Source organism: Suricata suricatta, chromosome 8 (genome assembly GCF_006229205.1).
Source record: "Suricata suricatta isolate VVHF042 chromosome 8, meerkat_22Aug2017_6uvM2_HiC, whole genome shotgun sequence".
NCBI lineage: Eukaryota > Metazoa > Chordata > Mammalia > Carnivora > Herpestidae > Suricata > Suricata suricatta.
Window position 1 is genome coordinate 52,586,649 of NC_043707.1, and position 20,037 is coordinate 52,606,685.

At 36.2% G+C, this 20,037-nt stretch overlaps 1 protein-coding gene across 3 annotated transcripts in view; it reads right to left on the bottom strand.

Moving 5' to 3' along the window:
* The window catches only part of STXBP3 (syntaxin binding protein 3), a 56,895-nt gene that overhangs the window by 28,611 nt on the left and 8,247 nt on the right, over positions 1 to 20,037 (bottom strand). For all 3 annotated transcript variants that reach the window (XR_003911901.1, XM_029948143.1, XM_029948144.1), the window contains exons 2-6: positions 13,826 to 13,875; positions 13,171 to 13,252; positions 7,920 to 7,996; positions 5,427 to 5,505; positions 4,027 to 4,127 (exon numbers count right to left, since the gene is read on the bottom strand). Coding sequence is in view for 2 of the 3 variants with exons in the window: in XM_029948143.1 (XP_029804003.1) it covers positions 4,027 to 4,127; positions 5,427 to 5,505; positions 7,920 to 7,996; positions 13,171 to 13,252; positions 13,826 to 13,875 (389 nt within the window). In the remaining variant the exon portion in view is untranslated. The remainder of the gene's footprint in view (positions 1 to 4,026; positions 4,128 to 5,426; positions 5,506 to 7,919; positions 7,997 to 13,170; positions 13,253 to 13,825; positions 13,876 to 20,037) is intronic.

Sequence of the window (20,037 nt, forward strand, 5' to 3'; positions counted from 1 at the left end):
TTTACACTACAGTAGTTACAATTACACTCCAAACAGAAAAGCAAAGTAAAAAATCAAAACCCCAACTTCTATTTCATGTAATTAGACTTATACAGAAATTAGAAGGTTAAGTAACAACTAGTTAATCACCTAATTTCACAGCTATCTGAAGTGGCAATCGTTATATAGCAGCTTATCTATGATACATTCAAGATACATGTGTATCTTATATTCTTCATGTCCTTAAAATAGAGATATATTTCCCAAAAAGACACAGTATTGTGCCAGACATAGTAATTGGTTTGGTCATAGATACACCGAAACCTCAAAGACACATTTATTCAACTAACAAAAGCATTTACTTATATGCAAAGAATTGGATTAGAGGGGTGCCTGAGTGGCGCAGTCAGTTAAGCAACTACCTCTTGATCTAGGCTTGGGTCATGATCTCTCCATTCATGGGTGCAAACCTTGTGGCAGGATCTGCACTGATGCTTCAGAGCCTGCTTGGGATTCTGTCTCTCCTTCTTTTCGCCCCTCCCTCGCTTGTGTGTGCACACTCTCTCAAAAATAAATAAATAACATAAAAAAAACTGGATTAGAGATTTACTATTATTGTTATTAGAAGAGTATAAAAGTGAAGCAGCTGCGTGGCTCAGTCAGTTAGCGTCTCTTGGTTTCAGCTCAGGTGACAATCTCACAGATAGTGTGACACTGAGCCCCACACTGGGTTCTGTGTTGATGGTGTGGAGCCTACTTGGGATTCTCTCTCTCCCTCTCTCTCTGCCCCACCCCCACTCATGTTCTCTCTAAATAAACAAATAAATAAATAGACTTTTAAAAAGTGAATACAAAAAAAGATGCTCTTTTATTGAGGCTAGGAGTTCTGCATTAAACTTATTTTTAATTTTTATAAAACAATGATAACAATCCCTCTTAGCCTAGGATAATGCATTGAGTGTAAAAGTAAGTATATAATAAACATTACATGCTAAACTACTGCATTATGAACAAACTTCATTGTGAAGTTTCCTTTCATTTTATAGTCAATCACTTCTCTGAACATAACACAAAACAAACAGCAGTAGGCTAAACATGGATTCAGATTTAGCCATAGCTAGCTAATCCACTTATGTCTCAAAGTCGTGGCTATTATATTAACTGCCAAAAAGCACTTCTCTAGTATACTATTACACTACAGTAGATAATATTATCTGTTCAAAAATACTTACAGCACCTCCCTACGGGCCTCTTTCTATAAGAATATACTTCCCACTCACTAAAGTCAGCCGTGGCTATGGGCATTGGAACATGAGTAGAAGTGACATGTGCTACTCCCCATGAAAGCTTTAAAAGCCAATGTGTGGCTCCAAACTTTCTCTTTTCTCTCTGCTATGTCCCAGACAAGTGCTTTTCCTTCAGCATCAGTCCCGGAATGAAGAGAATATAGAGCAAAGCCACAGGCAAACCATAATGGACAAAAATATGAGAAATAAACTTGGCTACAGTAATGCGCCGAGATTCAGGGAGTCATTACAACAGTTTAAATTAACTTAAGCTATCTAATAATCTAATGAACCAAAGAGAATGCTACACTCACATTTCTTCCATTCTTCCATTTCCCTCCTCCTCTTTCTCCTCTCCACTTTCCATTACCACCAATACATGTTCCTTCGGACTATTACCAAATATTTTCTTCAACTTTATGGCCTACAATCAGCCCCTTAAATAAAGACTCCTCCCACCCCCGCCACTTTCATTTATTTATTTATTTATTTATTTATTTATTTATTTATTTATTTAGGCTAATCTATAGCTGGCTTAGCTCTATTTCTACCTAAACACCATCTAGCACCTTCCCCACTAATTCTGTACTCTGGAAGGTCCACTGAAATAAAATTTCTCTACATTCTTAAATGCTTTCCCTCTAATTGCCCTAATGTACATGTGATAGCACTAATTATCTTAAATACTCTAAGAAATAAAGCAAGAGGTTTCTTTAATCTCTTTGAGGGGTGATGGGCATGGAGAAAGGCACTTGTTGGGATGAACACTGGGTGTTACATGGAAACCAATTTGACAATAAACTATAAAAGAAAAAAATCTCTGACTCATAAATTCAGGAGTGAATCAAACTCCTTCCTCTCCATGCAACCTTTAAATGTGTTGAATGTCCATCCAACTTGTCTTCTTTGAAGCACTATCCTATCTGACTTTGTATTTAGCAGGCAGTATCCACTGCACAAGATCTTGACAAATGCTCATACAGGCCTTTGTGCTTAGCTCAAAGCACTTAGTAGTATTTCCTTTATATCTTTACTTGCAAACAAAGTTCAAAACATCTTCAGTGTAATTTCTTCGTAACAGTTACATTTACTAAGTAAACGCTCTTAAGATACTTATCAAGGAAATAAAAGCAAAAACTTCTTAGGGGAAAAACAAAGCAGACAGAACCTTAAATAACCACATTTTGCAAAGACACAGTAAGAAGAGTCTCATGAGATTTCTCTATATAGACAAAAACAAGTTATTTCCATCACCAATTGAATCTGTCAGATGGCTACACGAACCTCTCCTTCAAATATAGTAACTGCAGATTCTGGTGAATTTTGAGGCTAAAACTATACTTGCCATCTGTACAGAAGACGCTCTGGATCCGTTTATAATATTTATCACACTACTGTTTATATCCCCCATCATTTAGAAAGCCCATCTCACCCTATATTAAATTTCCACATCACATTAAAAGGAAAAAGCCTGAAGGTAACCTTTGGCAACAGTGTAATGTTAAACAGATTATCTTAAAATTTTACAATTTGGGGGGCGCCTGGGTGGCTCAGTCGGTTAAACGTCCGACTTCGGCTCAGGTCATGATCTCACAGCTCGTGGGTTCGAGCCCCACATCAGGCTCTGTGCTGACCGCTCAGAGCCTGGAGTCTGCTTCGGATTCTGTGTCTCCCTCTCTCCCTGCCTCACCCCCACTCATGCTCTGTTTCTCTCTGTCTCAATAAATGAAAACATAAAAATATTTTTTACAAAAAATTTACAATTTGGATTATAATCTTTCTTTGCCCAAAATAGCAACAGCTTAAAAGAATAATCCCTTGGAGCATCTGGGTGGCTCAGTCAGTTAAGCGTCCACTTCAGCTCAGGTCATGACCTCATGGTTTGTGAGTCTGAGGCTGGGGGAGCCCCGCTTCGGGTCTCTGTCCCTCCCCTGCACACTCTCTCTCAAAAATAAATGAACATTTAAAAGCAAAAGCAAAAGAAAAACTTATCTAGGACTTTTCTTTCTCTTAAAATGTTGACCTTATAGTTCCAAACCACTGTGAACTATTACAATTCTATGAAATGCTAGAATCCACACACAGAAATGGAGCACAACAAAGCTGTGCAAGGCACCAGCTGTGTGATTTGGAGCAAGTTACTAACTTCTTTAATTTCCCCATCTTTAAAACGAAGACAGAATTACTATCCATTCATAGGACTATTATGAGGATTACACGGATATATTTATGGAAAACACTTAGGAAGATGTCTGGCACATGGAGAATGCTATGTAGGTGTTTCCTATCACATTATTATTATTAAATGAAGGATCGTAACTATTCCAAAGTCAAAATGAATTTTTAAAATCTTTCACTTTATAAATTAAGAGCAATCTATATAATGTTATAGGAAAAATTTATTGAAGAACATTTGTTTTAAAATCACAAATGCTTACAGAAGGTACTGTTTCTTTTGAGTCATCTAACATAGACTGTGCTCAAATCTTTTGATTTCACAATCTAATATCCTGTAAAACTTGACATACACAGGACTTAGTGGCAGCTGTGAGATTTTAGCTCCACTTTCATAATGTCCTATTCCAATTTATGCTCCTCTCTTTTCCTTCATCATGAGAAATTTTTATTTGTGGATCATTAAAAATTCACCAAACACATAACATATAAAACATCTTTAAGATATATCTTAACAAGCAAGTTTATAAAACCTAAATTTTAAAATCTACTATGAACTAAAAATAAAAATTAAAAAAGGAAATACCTGAGATTCAAGTGGAATGAAGGATATATTTATTTCTTTACATCTTCTTATTGATTTGGAGCAAGAAGTCTTAATTTTGTTAAAGAGACTATCAGGGCAAACTGAGAGGGGAAAAAAAAAGCATGTAACTCCATCTAAATTGTTATTCTTCTGAATAAATCATTTTAACATCCAAGAATACTTATTTCTTACACATAATTAGTAACTTTCACAAAGCAATTTACTATGAAGACAGAAATAATATGTAAATGTTTTTCTTCACTTCACAGAGCAAATGTATTCTAGCCCAGAGGGCTGTAATAGAAATTCCATTTTCCACATTATAGGCACCATAACTTGAGATTATTTCCTTACCTGTTTATACAGTAAACTAAAATTGTTAGAAAGGAAAATCAGGTCCAAACTCATGACTTAATAAACTTTCATAGGACTTTCAGAATTTCTTAGAAATTTATACTACTTTTCTAAATTTGGCACTAAGTGCAACCATCCCACACAAACTGTTAGTTTTTCCTTGTATTTCAAGAACTTCTCTAATGTTAGGAAATCCTGAGACTAATCCAGAGCCTGTTCTCCTCACCCTCCCTTTACCTGTCTATATTTCTATTAAATTAGGCTGGAACATCAACCATTGGGTCCTAGTGTCTTTTAACATGATGTTCTTTAGCCTCAAAGAGGCTTCACATTCATTAGATTTTATAAATTCTATAAACATGGATTCCTGTATAATACAGTTGTTTTAAAGACAAATATTTATGGCATGACATATTTAAAATGCAAACTACTACTAGGCATGAGATAAATAACTTACAGAAAAAACAATATATTGCTTAAAATTATGAATTTCTAATAGCATAGACCAAGACTGTACTTAGATGAATGGCATTTTTATTTTGCAAAATAATTATGTAAGATATAACATAAAGCAGAATTATATATGTGCCTGGATTTCTCTGTGATGCTTTTGTTTGGCTGCTTTCTATTTGAACATATGGCATGGTAAGAGAAATGTGAGATTCTCTCCATTAGTATTTGCAAACAGATGGCAATTTCTCCAGTACCCTCCCGAAGGGTCTTATTTTTGATTGTATAATCAAATCCTCAATTAAAACTTAGATTTAAAAAAGAATTCCTCCTGTCATCAGCATAAACATTTGAGGTACAGCTCTCACTACCAACCCCCTACCATTGTATACCAGCAAAAATGACTAGTTTGGAATTTAATTTTCTATCACTTTAATATGAATTAGGACAGATATGACCTTATATTTTTAGATTTTTTCCTAATCTAATTAGAACAAGCAAAAAATAGAAAGTCTTATTATAATAATATTGTAAGAAATACTTCACAATTAATAGGATTTAAAACAATGAAGCAATACTTTTACAAAGCTACTTACAGTCAGTGAAGTATATATATGCTGCTTTGTATGTGTTCTCGGATTTACTTGCAAAATCACGTAAAAAACAGTCTACAGACTTAAAAAAGGTTAGATGTTAATACACATTTAACCAAATATTAATTTAAATGTGCTAGCTTTTGAAATAACTAAGAATATTCTTTTTTGATAATAAAACAAAACCTTAACTATCTCAAAGTTTACTTTATCAACTGATTTTTTAAAAATGCTATATTCTCTAGACAGTAATAGCTAAGAACCTAAAAAGTAGAAAGGTAATATATATAAAGAGTACTGTTTTGGCAATGACAAGATCCAGGAGCGATCCAGTGACTGGGAAGCTGAAGCCACATACATCATTAGAAGGTAACAAATCAAGGAACTGAGAAGCCAGTAAACATATTGGAAATGTTATCTACCTGAATAATGAAAACATTGTGACTGTAAGTGGGGAAGTGCTAAAGAGAGTGACAGTGAGCTAGGAGTAAAATTGCCAAGTGATAATGAAAGGCCCAGGCGTTGGTAGACAACTGTAAGAAGGAGGAATGGCAAGCAGTGAAGTCTGGTAGATCTTGCATGCCTCACTGCTGGTAGGTTTAAAGATACAATGATCTGGACACAAAAATGAAGAACACAGAATTTAATGATCTCTCCTCCATCTGTTCCTTCTTCTCCTAGAACTCCTAGAACTACTTCTGTTAGACCTCACAGATCAATCCTTTCAATCCAGAAGTCTCTTATCTTTTCCCTATGATTTTCAGGACTTTGTTGTGGTTGTTTGTTTTTTTGCTTTGAGATAGTCCATTTTAACTAGGTTATTAACTCAAATTTCAATAGTGATTATCCTCTTTTGCAATTAATTGTTTAACTGAGAAATCACACACTTTTGAGCTTCAGGAAGTTTTTTATATTCTATACTAGACTCTTCATCTGCATATCATTTTTCTGTTCAGTTCGTCATCTTTCTCTCCAAGCAGCTGTATTTTGTATTTTCTGTATTCTTACTGAACTTCCTCTTTCTGGCAGCTTGGCCCAGTTAGATGTGTTGATGTTTTCCTTTGTTAACTCTCTAAAGGTTTGTTTGTTGCTGGAGAATCCTAAATACAGGCAGTTCTACAATAGGAGAAGGCAAAAAGATTCCTCTTCCTGCAGGCTGTAGGTATATAAGCAGACAAACCACCCGGGCTTTCTTTTTCACCAACTGACCTTTCCCCTGGGGTTCAGAGATCTCTTAGAGCCGAACTCTTCTCAAATCGGTCATTTTATGACCCCTGGCTGGGAACACTCTGACGCTGGTCTCCAGGTGCCTACCCAGCTACCCAGGAAGAAAGTCTCTCAACTAGGCTTCTCCACTAGTATCCAACAAGCCGAAGCTCTCACTGGTACCCACAGGGCTGTGGGACCCAATAAATAACTGACTCAGGACAGAAAGAAAAACTAGAGTTGGTTATAGTAGAAAAAGGAGTCACATTCAGGTACCATTTTCTCTGAGCGCTTTGCTCCTTTACTGAATATACAATTTTGTATCCTGCTTCTGTCACTTAACATTAAAAATAAACATTTACCTAAATAATTAAAATTTCCTAGAAATCTCATTTTTAATGGACACACAGTCTTTCCTATTAATCTATTAATGATAAGAATTAGCAAAAAGATATAAAATGTCATTAAAACCCACCAGCAGCTAGCATCTAGAGACTATTTGATTTTTTTTCCTGCTGTCTGCCAGAATCAGAAGAAATGAAACTGCAATTGCCAACTTAACATTCTAGGTGGGAATAAGCCAAAGAATGTATTAGAAAATCCAGTCTCAGATATTGTACAGAATAAAGGAATCTGACATGGTGCCTGGGTGGCATAATTGAGCCCCACATCAGCCTCTCTGCTGACAGCTCGGAGCCTGAAGCCTGCTTCAGATTCTGTGTCTCCTTCTCTCTCTGCCCCTCTCCCACTCACACACTATATCTCAAAAATAAAGAAACATTAAAATAAAATAAGGAATCTGATATTTACTTGGCTCTAAAAGTTTGGCTTTAATATGCATTGAATCACAGATTATAAACTAACTCCTTTGACATAAAAGATATATTTACATATATATGCATGCATACATGTGTGCATACATACATGTATGCTATAGGGAAGTAATTTAGGATAAAGGATTGATCTAAGACTATCTCTTTTATATACATTTCTATCTTCCCAAAAAATATGGTTGCAGAGGAACAGCATGAGTAACAAATTACTCAAACTCCATCATTTTAATACAATTAAATTTTGCTTTCAGATATGAGGGGAGAATTCTTTCATTTATATATTCTCATTAAGAAGAGCACAAATGAAACAATTTTCTAACACAGAAAAACTTTCCTATGCAAACTAGTTTATGGCACTATTTTTCTAATAAAAGATGTTTTATGACTGAATTGCCTATGAGAAAATGATGTCAATGATGAATGAGGAAGATACTTTTAAAAGATTCAAAATACTCACCTTTGGTGTTGGAGAGATAAAATAAAGAGCTTTCATTTGTCTGACAGGTTCTCGATTTTTATAAATATTCTCCACAACTAATAAAAAAAAAGTCCATTTTATATAACCAAGTATTTATACACTCGAAATAGTTTTAAAATAAACTTTACTTCTTATTTATAATAGGGAAACACATTAACGCATCCTGGGTTTAACATTTTCTTTGTCTCCCTTTGATAAGTTAAAAAATCCCAAAAATGTATCTTCCCTAAACCTAAATTCTGGGCTAAGTGCTCACCACTTACGTGAAGCACATCCTTAGGAAAAAGGATGAAGCAACTATTTCATAATTAGGTCTACCAGCGTAAGCAATCAACATGCCATGGAAGAAGCAAGAAAATGCATTGAAAATTAAAATCTGTATTTCTTTTTAAAAATATTCTAATGTAATAGCAAATATAATACCAGATATCAGGCTAATGGCTTATCTGATAAACCTCATAATAAGTATTATATAACAAACCAATAAAATAAGTATTTTACAAATTAGGAAACTGAGACTTAAAGAAGTTAGGTAACTGGAAAGCTAGAAGGTAGAACAGGTAGGAATCCAGCCCCGATCTGTTTGACTCCAGAACCCAAATTTTGAACTGCTATAATATGCTTTAAATAAACTGCCGATTAACTCCTATTCTCTTAAAATTATGCAAAACTTATTTTTAAAGTATTTTTAAATTGCTGCTGTTGAGGTCAAGGAGGTTGGTTCCTCATCAGGGAAACACAAATCAAAACCACACTGATACACCACCTCACCCCAGTCAGACTGGCTAAAATGAACAAATCAAGAGACTATAGATGCTGGCAAGGGTGTGGAGAGACAGGCACCCTCCTACACTGTTAGTGGGAATGTAAACTGGTGCAGCCGCTCCGGAAAACAGTGTGGAGTTTCCTCAGAAAACTATCAATAGAACTCCCGTATGACCCAGCAATAGCATTGCTAGGGATTTACCCAAGGGATACAGAAGTGTTGATGCACAGAGGCATATGTACCCCAATGTTCATAGCAGCACATTCAACAATAGCCAAATCATGGAAATAACCTAAATGTCCTTCACCTGATGAGTGGATCAAGAAGATGTGGTATATATATACAATGGAGTACTACATGGCAATGAGAAAGAATGAAATATGGCCATTTGTAGCAAAGTGGATGGACCTTGATGGTGTCATGTTAAGCAAAATAAGCCAGGCAGAGAAGGACAGATACCATATGTTTGCACTCATAGGTCTAACAGGAGAACAGGAGAAACCTAATGGAGGACCAGGGGGAGGGGAAGGGGGAAAGACAGTTGGGGAGAAAGAGGGACACAAAACCTGAGAGACTATTGAATACTGAAAACAAACCAAGGGTTGAAGGGGGAGGGGGAAAAGAGGTGGTGGTAGTGGAGGAGGGCACTTGGGGGAAGAGCACTTGGTGTTATATGGAAACCAATTTGATAATAACTATTTAAAAATTTTTTTAAAGTATTTTTAACAATGAAATATCACCATAATTTACTCAATTATATTTTTATTATTGAAATTAAGAAGTTTATAAAATTACCTAACGTACAACAAAGTGATTTTAAAACTAGTAAACTCTATGGGTCCCTGGGTGGCTCAGGAAGCGTCCAACTCTCAGTTTTGGTTCAGGTTGTGATCTCATATTTTCGTGATATGGAGCCCAGCATCAGGCTCTGTGCTGACACTGTGCAGCCTGCTTGAGATTCTCGCTTTCCCTCTCCCTGCTCCCCCTCCCCGCCACTGCCTGCACTTGCCCTGTCTCTCCCTCTCAAAAAATAAACTTAAAAAAAAATTTAAAAAAACCCAAAAATCTAGTAAACTCTAAATTGTCAAATTAACTATTAAAGCTATATTTTTAAAAATTAAGCATTGTTCTACAATCAAGGGAACTGCCTTTCAAGACTAATGCTGGCAAAAGCCCTGGAAAGATTTGAAAGGATTAATCTGACAGGCAAAGAAGGTTACTGTTGAATTTCTCTGATAAATATGATGATTCGCCTTCTCATTCTTACATTTATATTAGTAAAATATAGGTTTATCACAGCTTCTATTAGGATATCAAGTAAGGTTTCTAAAAAAATAATTTTATTTTTATCTCCATTCCCAACTGCGGTAATTTCACCTTTAAAAGACTAAGGTTAGGGGTGCCTGGGTGGCTCAGTTAGTTAAGCGTCCACGTTCGGCTCAGGTCATGATCTCACAATTCATGGGTTCAAGTCTTGCGTCAGGCTCTGTGCTGACAGCTAGCTCAGAGCCTGGAGCCTGCTTTGGATTCTGTGTCTCCCTCTCTCTCTCTGACCCTCCCCTGCTCCCGCTGTCTCTATCTCCCCAAAATAAATGTTAGAAAAAACCATAAAAAAATTAAAAAATAAAAGACTAAGGTTAAATCTACACAAACTTACTTTTATTGCTTAATACTCAAAGTCAAGTGCCTTACAGTCATCTTATGCTATACATACTATTATGTTTGGGGAGTACTGTACATGTTAAAATGTGAAAATATTGTGGTATGACTTTTTAGAACACAGGCTTTGAAAATAATCTGAAATGACTGCTTATTAATAGCAAAAAGTGCCACTTCTTCAATTCCCTGAAAAACGGATATCTAATAAGTGATTTAACAAAAAGATGTTTAAGGGATGCCTGAGTAGCTGTTAAATATTAGTATTATTTTTAATTTTTAAATGTTTATTTATGATTGATACAGAGAGAAACAGATCATGAGTGGGGGAGGGGCAGAGAGAGAGCAAGACATAGAATCTGAAACAGGCTCCAGGCTCCAAGCCGTCTGGACAGAGCTCGATGTGGGGCTCAAACCCAGAAACTGTGAGATCATGGCCTGAGCTGAATCCAGACGCTCAACCGACTGAGCCACCCAGGCACCCCTAAGTATTAATATTTAAAACCTCACAGGGGTGCCTGGGTGGCTCAGTCGGTTGAGCATCTGGCTTCGGCTCAGGTCATGATCTCACGATTCATGGGTTCCAGCCCTGCGTCAGGCTCTGTGCTGACAGCTAGTTCAGAGCCTAGAGCCTGTCTTCAGATTCTGTGTCTCTCTCTCTCTCTGCCCCTCCTCTGCTCATGCTGTCTGCCTCTCTCTCTCTCTCTCAAAAATAACTAAAACATTAAAAAAAATTTTTTTTAATCCCACAATAGGCCAACAAGATCAAAGTATTTATTGCCTTTTTACAGATGTCAAAATTAAGATTCAGAAGTTAAAGAAATCAGGGGCATCTGGGTGGCTCAGCTGGTTGAGTGTCTGACTCTCGACTTAACTCAGGACATGATCTTGCTGTTCTTGGGTCCTAGCCCTGAGGTGAGCTCTTTGCTGATGGTGTGGAGCCTGCTTGGGATGCTCGCTCTCCCTTTCTCTCTGCCCCTCTCCCATTCATAATCTCTTTCTCTCTTTCTCTAAATAAATAAACATTAAGAAAAAATGCAACTCTGGAAAGTCCTAAAGAAACCTGTTTAGGGGCACCTGGGTGGCTCAGTCAGTTGAGTGTCCAACTTCGGCTCAGTCATGATCTCACGGTTCGTGGGTTCGAGCCATATCTGGCTCTGTGCTGACAGCTCTGAGTCAATCCTGCTTTGGATTCTGTGTCTCCCTCTCTCTCTGCCCCTCCCTCACTCTGTCTCTCTCTCAAAAATAAATAAACATTAAAAAAAAAAAAAGGAAAGAAAGAAACAAACCTGTTTAGCTTTGTCTAATGCTATATCCCAAACTTACTTGGGAACAGAATTTTTTCCTTGAAGAATATCTATCAACATTGAACACACAGTAAGAAACAATGGTTTACAAAAATTAAAACCTCCTTAGATTGCAAAATGATTCTATAGCTTCAATATATTTTCATAATATTATCAAATGGTTCTAGGGGCACCTGGGTGGCTCAGTTGGTTAAGTGTATGACTTTGGCTCAGATCATGATGCTGTGGTTCATGAGTTCACGCCCTGTGCCAGGCTCCGTGATGACAGCTCAGAGCCTGGAGCCTGCTTCAGATTCCGACTTTCTATTTCTCTTTACCCCTCCCCCATATGCTCACGAGCACGTGCTCTCTCTCTCTCTCTCTCAAAAATAAACAAACATTAAAAAAACAAAAAAATGGTATATATATATAATGGTTTTATATATAAATATCAAAATAATTATTACAAAAATTTTTAGATAATTCTCCCTTTGTACACATTGCTCAGGTTTTCTTGAATATACTGGTGTATTTTTTTTTAAGTTTATTTATTTATTTTGAGAGAGACAGAGACATCTAGGGGGGAGAGAGAGAGAATCCCAAGCAGGCTCCAAGCTGCCAGCTACAAAGCCTGATGTGGGGCTCAAACCCACAAACTGTGAAATCATGACATGAGCCTAAACTAAGGGTCAGTCACTTAACCAACTGAGCCACCCAGGCACCCCAACTGTACTTTTGAACCTCACAAGTAGGAGTGACTAGAGAGTACACATATTATACTAAATTCCAAAATATAAAAGAACAACTGTATTTGACTTTGAGTCTCAGTTTCCTCATTACAAGTGGGGGTATTTTCTTTAAAGGGTTGTCATGAAGATCAAATTTAAATAAATGAGTGAAAGGATGAGAAGTTTAAGAGTGATAGGATTATAAATGTTATAAAATACTGGCATATTCCCCCAAAGAGGTTAAAATCTCATTAACAATCCTGCCTAATGGAAGATAACTTATGGCAGTATGGTTTTTTCCACAATGTTATTCTAAAGCTGATTTAAACTTGTAATTAACTGCCTCATTTCTAGATAATAAAGAAAAACTTACAAAGTTAGTATTATACACTTGTAATTATGTACAAAAGTTGATTTTAAAATATAAATCTTACTATCCACTTAAAAACAGTACATGAAAACCACCAACCTTAATAAAAATACCGAGGTAAACCTAGTGCGTCAGCATATAAAATCCTTATCAAATATGCAAGAATAAAAATTTCAGTAATAAACTCAACAAGGCAATTGACTTAGTCTTGGTCAGGGGCACTGAATTATAATCAAAGCTTAAGAGAAAACTTCCAAGGGTTATTCTGAAGATTCACAATGTCTAATGTTATTATTATGGTTAGACTTATAAAAATAATCAAACATAACCCCCTCAGAAACACAATGACTAAAATTTATTAATACTTCAAACTTTCCTAATCATAATAAAAAAAGTTTTTATGATAAGTACTGGTAACACTTACCAGTTATACCCTCTGCTAGAAGATCTGTCATTTTGCAACACGATGCCAAAAGCTTAGTGGTAAATTCATCTAAAAGCATTATCTTAAAATGAATATAAATTAAGAAATAATGTAAGTACTTGATTGCCAAGAATCCACAATAGACAGAATTTAATCCATTACACTTACTCAAACATAAACCTTTTATAACATAAAATGAAAATATTAGGACGGTAGGCAAAATTATCTTCATTCACCTCTTGTATGACCTAGAGATTTTTCTCAATGTACATACATATAATATTATACATAAGTAAGCAAATAGAAACATTTCCATTTTGAAGCAGAGAACTTGTTAATTTTAAATATATCTTGTGTTTAACATTAATTTTTTTAAATTATAAAATGCTACTTACAGAATAATTGTTCCAGGTGCTGTTCTTACATTTTCCATGGATTAATTAATCTTTATAAATATGCTATGAGGTAAGACTATCCGTATTTTAGAGACAAGTGACAGAGAGGTCAAGCAATTTGCCTAGGAAGCCACAGCTATCAAATGGTGAAGCTATGATTTGAATGCAATCAGTATGGTTCCAGACTCTACACTCTCATAGGAGTATAATAAAGACAATAGATTGATGTCCTCAATTAAGGCAAAATATGCATATTCTACCTTCCATTCGCCTTCTTTCCTGCAGTCATCAAACACTGCTGCTTTTATCCCTGCCAAAAGAAAAAACAAACCCACAATTATTTACAAATCTTAATCAACAATTAGAAATATAATAGATGTAAATTAAAAAATTAAATAAGCAAAAGCTCATAAAAAAGGAAATATAATCATAGAATAACTATTCAAAGATCCAAAAGATTAGGGAAGTACCCAATTTGAAAATCTGCTTACCTACATAAAGAATATAACACCTGTTAAACTCTAAGTAAAAATTCAGTTCTCTTTAATACCTAACATATTTAAACTGTAATGTATTTGTAAACTTTTGAGAACAAAAGTATTATAGGGGCGCCTGGGTGGCTTAGTAGGTTAAGCATTTGATTACAGCTCAGGTCATGATCTCTTGGTTTGTAGGTTTGAGACCTGAGTCAGGCTCTCTGCTGACAGCCCAGAGCCTGGATCCTGCCTCAGATTCTGTGCCTCCCTTCCTCTCTCTGCCCCTCCCCACTCCTGCTCTGTCTCTCTCACTCTCAAAAATAAATAATAAACATTAACAAAAAAAGTTAAGGGATGCCTGGGTGGCTCAGTCAGTTAAATGTCTGACTTCGGCTCAGGTCATGATCTCACAGTTTGTGAGTTCGAGCCCTGTGTTTGTCTCTGTGCTGACAACTTGGAACCTGGAGCCTGCTTCAGAGTCTGTGTCTCTTCCTCCCTCTCTCTGCCCCTTCCTCACTCACATTCTATCTCTTTCTCTCTTTCTCAAAAATAAACATTTTAAAATATATTTTAAAAAGTTTAAAAAGTATATAAAAGACTAATATAAGTATATAAACATATATGGAAAAATATTTCTGAAACTATTATCTGATTTGCTTTTTCCTATTCTACTTAAACCCCAAGTAACAAGATGAAAACAGAAAACTCATAGGAAAATCCCTAACTAGCCCATTGCTAAATTAAATCTGACAATTAAAATTGGGTAAGTACTTTTCTTCCTGGTTTACTGAATTACCATTTTCAACAATTTATATTACAACATTAGAATACAGATATTCAGTCTTGATTTATAATCAGTAAATATTAACATGTTCCTTGTAATTTACAAAATTAACTTAAACATATTTTTTTTTCTTTAGAAAGAAAGAGAGAGAGAGAGGAAGAGGTGCAGAGAGAGAGAGGGAGACACAGAATCCGAAGCAGGCTCCAGGCTCCAAGCTGTCAGCACAGAGCCTGAAGTGGGGCTAGAACCCATAGACTGTGAGATCATGACTTGAGCCGAAGTTGGCCGCTTAACTCACTGAGCCACCCAGGTGCCCTCAAACATATTTTTTAAATTAGTTTGCTGATTAACAAAAATGTTTTTCTTATGTACTAAATAATACACATAAGCAATCAACACAAATATCTGTTGTTCTATCTCGTAAGACAATTCCTCACATTTAATGTTTTATTAGTTTCCAATTTTGAAAATATGTAGTATGTAACAAAAAATATAATTAAAATGTAAATTACAGTAACTTCTAATTTCATTAATTCCTGGTAATAAGATGTTTATGTAATTCACTTAAACTTTCCTATTTCTTGGGTAGGCCTGGCTAATTCAGTCAGAAGAACATACAACTCTTGATTTCAGAGTTGTAAGTTCAAGCCTCAGGTTGGGTATAGAGATTACTTAAATAAGTAAATAAACTTAAAAAGATTAATGAAAAAAATTTAAAATAAACTTTTCTACTTCTTAATACCTAAACCTTAATTGTTTTAAGTTAATGCTTGTGGAAATATGCCATCAATTTTTGCATCACATTAAATGACATGTTTAAGCAGAGAATATATTTCATAAGGAATACTAATACCCATCATAAGAATTGTGATCTAGAAGGTTTTATTATGATTGGGAAGGCTTGAAAGTGTTAAGAAATACTAGTTAAGGTGTTTATATATGTTTGCTAGGAATATTATAACTTTTTTTAATGTTTAGTATTTATTTTTGAGAGAGAGAGAGACAGAGAGAGCGCTAGTGCTCGCATGTGCACACATGAGTTGGGGAGGGATACAGAGAGAGGGAGACAGAATCCAAAGCAGGTTCCAGGCTGTCAGCACAGAGCCTGTTATGGGGCTTGAACTCAGAATTGTGAGATCATGACCTAGACAAAGTCAGACACTCCTCTGACTGAGCCACCCATGCGCCCCTGCTAGGAAGATTATAATGTTAAATGGAAATTATGGCAAAAACCTATAGTGTTTAATACTAATGTAAACCTACAGCACTGGTTTCTTCAACTCTAAAGGCAGAGATTAAGGATTTTCTCAGGCAGAGTTCAGACACTAAAATACTATGCCACTTCCCTTTCTAAGCTTGCTTTATTTCTGTATACCTCAAGCAAACTGAAAATCAAAGAAATAAATGCTCAAGGAATTTATGATGGAGCAGATTGAAGAGTTCCCTAGGAAGAATTCATCTCATTATAGTCTTTAAATCCTTAGAAACTACACCGACCTATATAGTAAAAACTCATCAACATGTCACCATTGAGCACTTAAAATACGGCTAAGCAGAACTGGGATGTCCTGCAGTATAAAATACACATCAGATTTCAAAGACCTACTACAAAAACAGGAATGGACAATATTATTAATTTTTTATATTTACATGTTTAAATGAGAATATTTTAGAAATTTATTATTAGGGATGCCTGGTTGGCTCAGTTGGTTAAGCATCTGACTCTTGATACCGGCTCAGGTTCTGATCTTGCTGTGGTGAGACTGAGCACAGCATTGGGCTCCACACTGAGTACTTGGGACGGATGGACGGACGGACTGACTCTCTCTCTCTCTCTCTGTCCCCTCAATAATTTAACATTAAAAAATTTATTATTAAAATTATCTTCTCCCATTTCTCTTAACCCTTTTTGTAATATGGCTACTAGAAAAATTTAAATTACATATGTGGCTTGCACTATATTTCTACTGGAAAATGCTGCCTTGGAATCTGGATACCTAGACAGTGTTAGTGTTAGCATCGTAACAACACAGGATAGGGGCTCCTGGGCGGCTCAAATCGGTTGGGCATCCAACTCTTAATTCAGGCTCAGGTCATGATCTCGCAATTCCTGGGATGGACCCCCATGCTCTCAGCGTGGAGCCTGCTTGGGATTCTCTTTCTCCTTCTCTCTCTCAAAAATAAATAAAGTTAAAAAAAAAAAAACAATAAATGATAAATAACTAGGACTAGAAACTAGGTGCATCCAAAAAGAGTGATATGGCCACAAGTAAGGTATGTTTGGAGGGAAGTAAAAGGAAATCACATCGACTAATATGACAACTTTTTAAAAAGGTACTTCCTTCAAATACTAATGAAAATTATTTAACCTTACATCTATTTCTCTAGCACCCCAAATATGGATACATTTGATTCAATTCTCTTACCCTCTACTTGCTCTACTCTCTTTCTCAGAAACCATATTTATCCTTAAAAGTTTCTTCTATCAGATCCATCCTTCAATTTTTCTTCAATTCTTCTCAGCTTTTCAACTGAGATATAACTGACACATAACACAACTTTCAGATATATAATGTGTTGATCTGATATACATATACTGCAATATAATTATCACCATAATATTAGTTAACATCTCTATCACCTCAGATAATTACCATTCTTTCAGTAATTTTTGGAGGCAAGAACATTTAAGATCTACCTTAGCAACTTTCCAAGTATATAGTCCAGTAGTACTGCTACTTATAATCACAATATTGTTCACTAGATCTCCAGAACTTACTCATCTACTAACTCCAAGTTTGTACTCTTTTTTTTTTTAAATTTTTAATGTTTTTATTTATTTTTGAGAGAGAGAGAGCACAAGCAGGGAAGTGGGGGGTCAGAAAGAGAGGGAGACACAGAATCTGAAGACAGGCTCCAGGCTCTGAACTAGCTGTCAGCACAGAGCCCGACGCGGGGCTCAAACCCATGAACTGCGGGATCATGACCTGAGCCGAAGTCGGCTGTTCAACCGACTGAGCCACCCAGGTGCCCCAAGTTTGTACTCTTTGACCAGCTTCTCCTCATTCGCCCTAACTCTCAGCAGTCCCTCAATTTTTTACAAATCTAACTCTCCTTCCTTCAATTATACAGTACAGGTTTAGCACCTACATGCCTCAAATTGAGATTAAAGTTCCCTAAAAACCGCTCTAGACTTCTCTAAGAGTTGTACTGATATTTTCTTAGTCATAGTCTTTGGGCAGTTCCTTTGTTTCCCATATCCAATAATCAGGTTGTTCTTTCTGGTGACTGCCACTGTCCTCAGCATTGCCTTGATTCCATCATCTCTCACTCAACTACTAAAACAGTCTTCTATCTGGATTTCCTGAGTTTTGTTTGCTTTTAATTTTATTAAGCTTATTTATTTAATTTTGAGAGAGAGTGAGAGAGAGCACAAGCAGGATAGAGACAGAAAAAGAGAGAGAGAGAATCCCAAGCAGGCTCCACACTGTCAGGGCAGAGCCCAATGTGGGGCTCAAACTCATGAACTGTGAGATCATGAGCTGAGCCAAAATCCAGAGTCAGATGCTTAACCAACTGAGCCACTCACATGCCCCTGGATTTCCTGCTTTCTACATCCAACACTTTTGCCTTTTCAATCCATTTTCCACACTGCTGTCAGTTATCTTCCTGAAGCACAATTTTTTACATCAATGCCCACCTAAATTCTCTTAAATGCTCACTCCTGCCTCAGAATAAAATCTAGATTTTACTATTCAACCTCCTCTACCAAGTGGCCTCTGCCTACTCTCTAAGATGATCTTCCACCAGTCCAAATGATATCCAAATAATGACTTATTAATACCAACTACTCTATGTCTGCTCATCCTGTTTCTCCTAAATGCAAAAGGAAATGTATTTAAAACTAATGCCAAGGAGGAACTAAAAAAATGGAAGGGATGGGGTGCCTGGGTGGCTCAGATGGTTGAGCATCCAGCTTCGGCTCAGGTCATGATCTCATGGTTTGTAGGTTCGAGCCCCACGTCAGGCTCTGTGCTGACAGCTGGCTCAGAGCCTGGAGCCTGTCTTCAGATTCTGTGTCTCCCTCTCTCTCTCTCTCAAAAATAAATAAAACATTAAAAAAAATTTTAAAGCAAACATGGAAGGGAAAAATGAGAGTAGAGCTAATTAAGTAGTATGCAGCATCAGTAATACGGAAGATATACTTCCACAACTATCTTAAATCACAGAGAAAGTATTAATAAACATGGTAACAACGTAAGAGAAACTGATTCACTTGGAAAATAGTAAATCTATAAATAACAGTTTTTAAGTAAACACGCAAAAATGCGTAGCAATGTTTAAATCATAAATAAGGTAATAAGAGGGGAAAAAAATACCAGTACTAAAGACAATCTCAACAGGGACCTGGAAAAGGTAACCTTTTCTCTTTATCTGGTCTTCCTTACCTAAATCCAGATTTCAAATTCAGCTCCCTTTCTGTCATTTATACCTGTGTATTTTCATCTGCTTTCTATATACCTCAATTTGCACTTAATACTCACTGTGTTTTAAACCTACTGCTCTCAAAATACAAAGATAAAGAGAGAATTCTGAAAGCAGGTTGGGAGAAAAGGGCCCTCATGTACAAAGGGAAACCTATCAGAGTGGTTACAGACCTATCAAATGAAACTTGGCAGGCCAGGAAGGAATGGCAGGAAATCTTCAATGTGATGAACAGAAAAAACATGCAGCCAAGAATCCTTTATCCAGCAAGCCTGTCATTCAAAATAGGAGAGATAAAAGTGTTCCCAAATAAACGAAAATTGAGGAATTCATGACCACCAAACCAGCCCTACAGGAAATCCTAAGAGGGACTCTATAAGGGAAATGTTGCAAAGAACACAAAGTGCCAGAGACACCACTATAAACATGAACTCTAGGGAGAACACAATGACTCTAAACCCACATTTCTCAATAATAACACTGAATGTAAATGGACTGAATGCTCCAACCAAACGACACAGGGTAGCAGAATGGATAAAAAAACAAAACCCATCTATTTGTTGTCTACAAGAGACTCATCTTCGACCAGAAGACACCTTCAGGTTGAAAGTAAAGGGATGGAGAAATATCTATCATGCGACTGGAAGCCAAAAGAAAGCTGGAGTAGCCATACTTATATCAGACAAACTGGACTTTAAAGTAAAGGCAGTAACAAGAGATGAAGAAG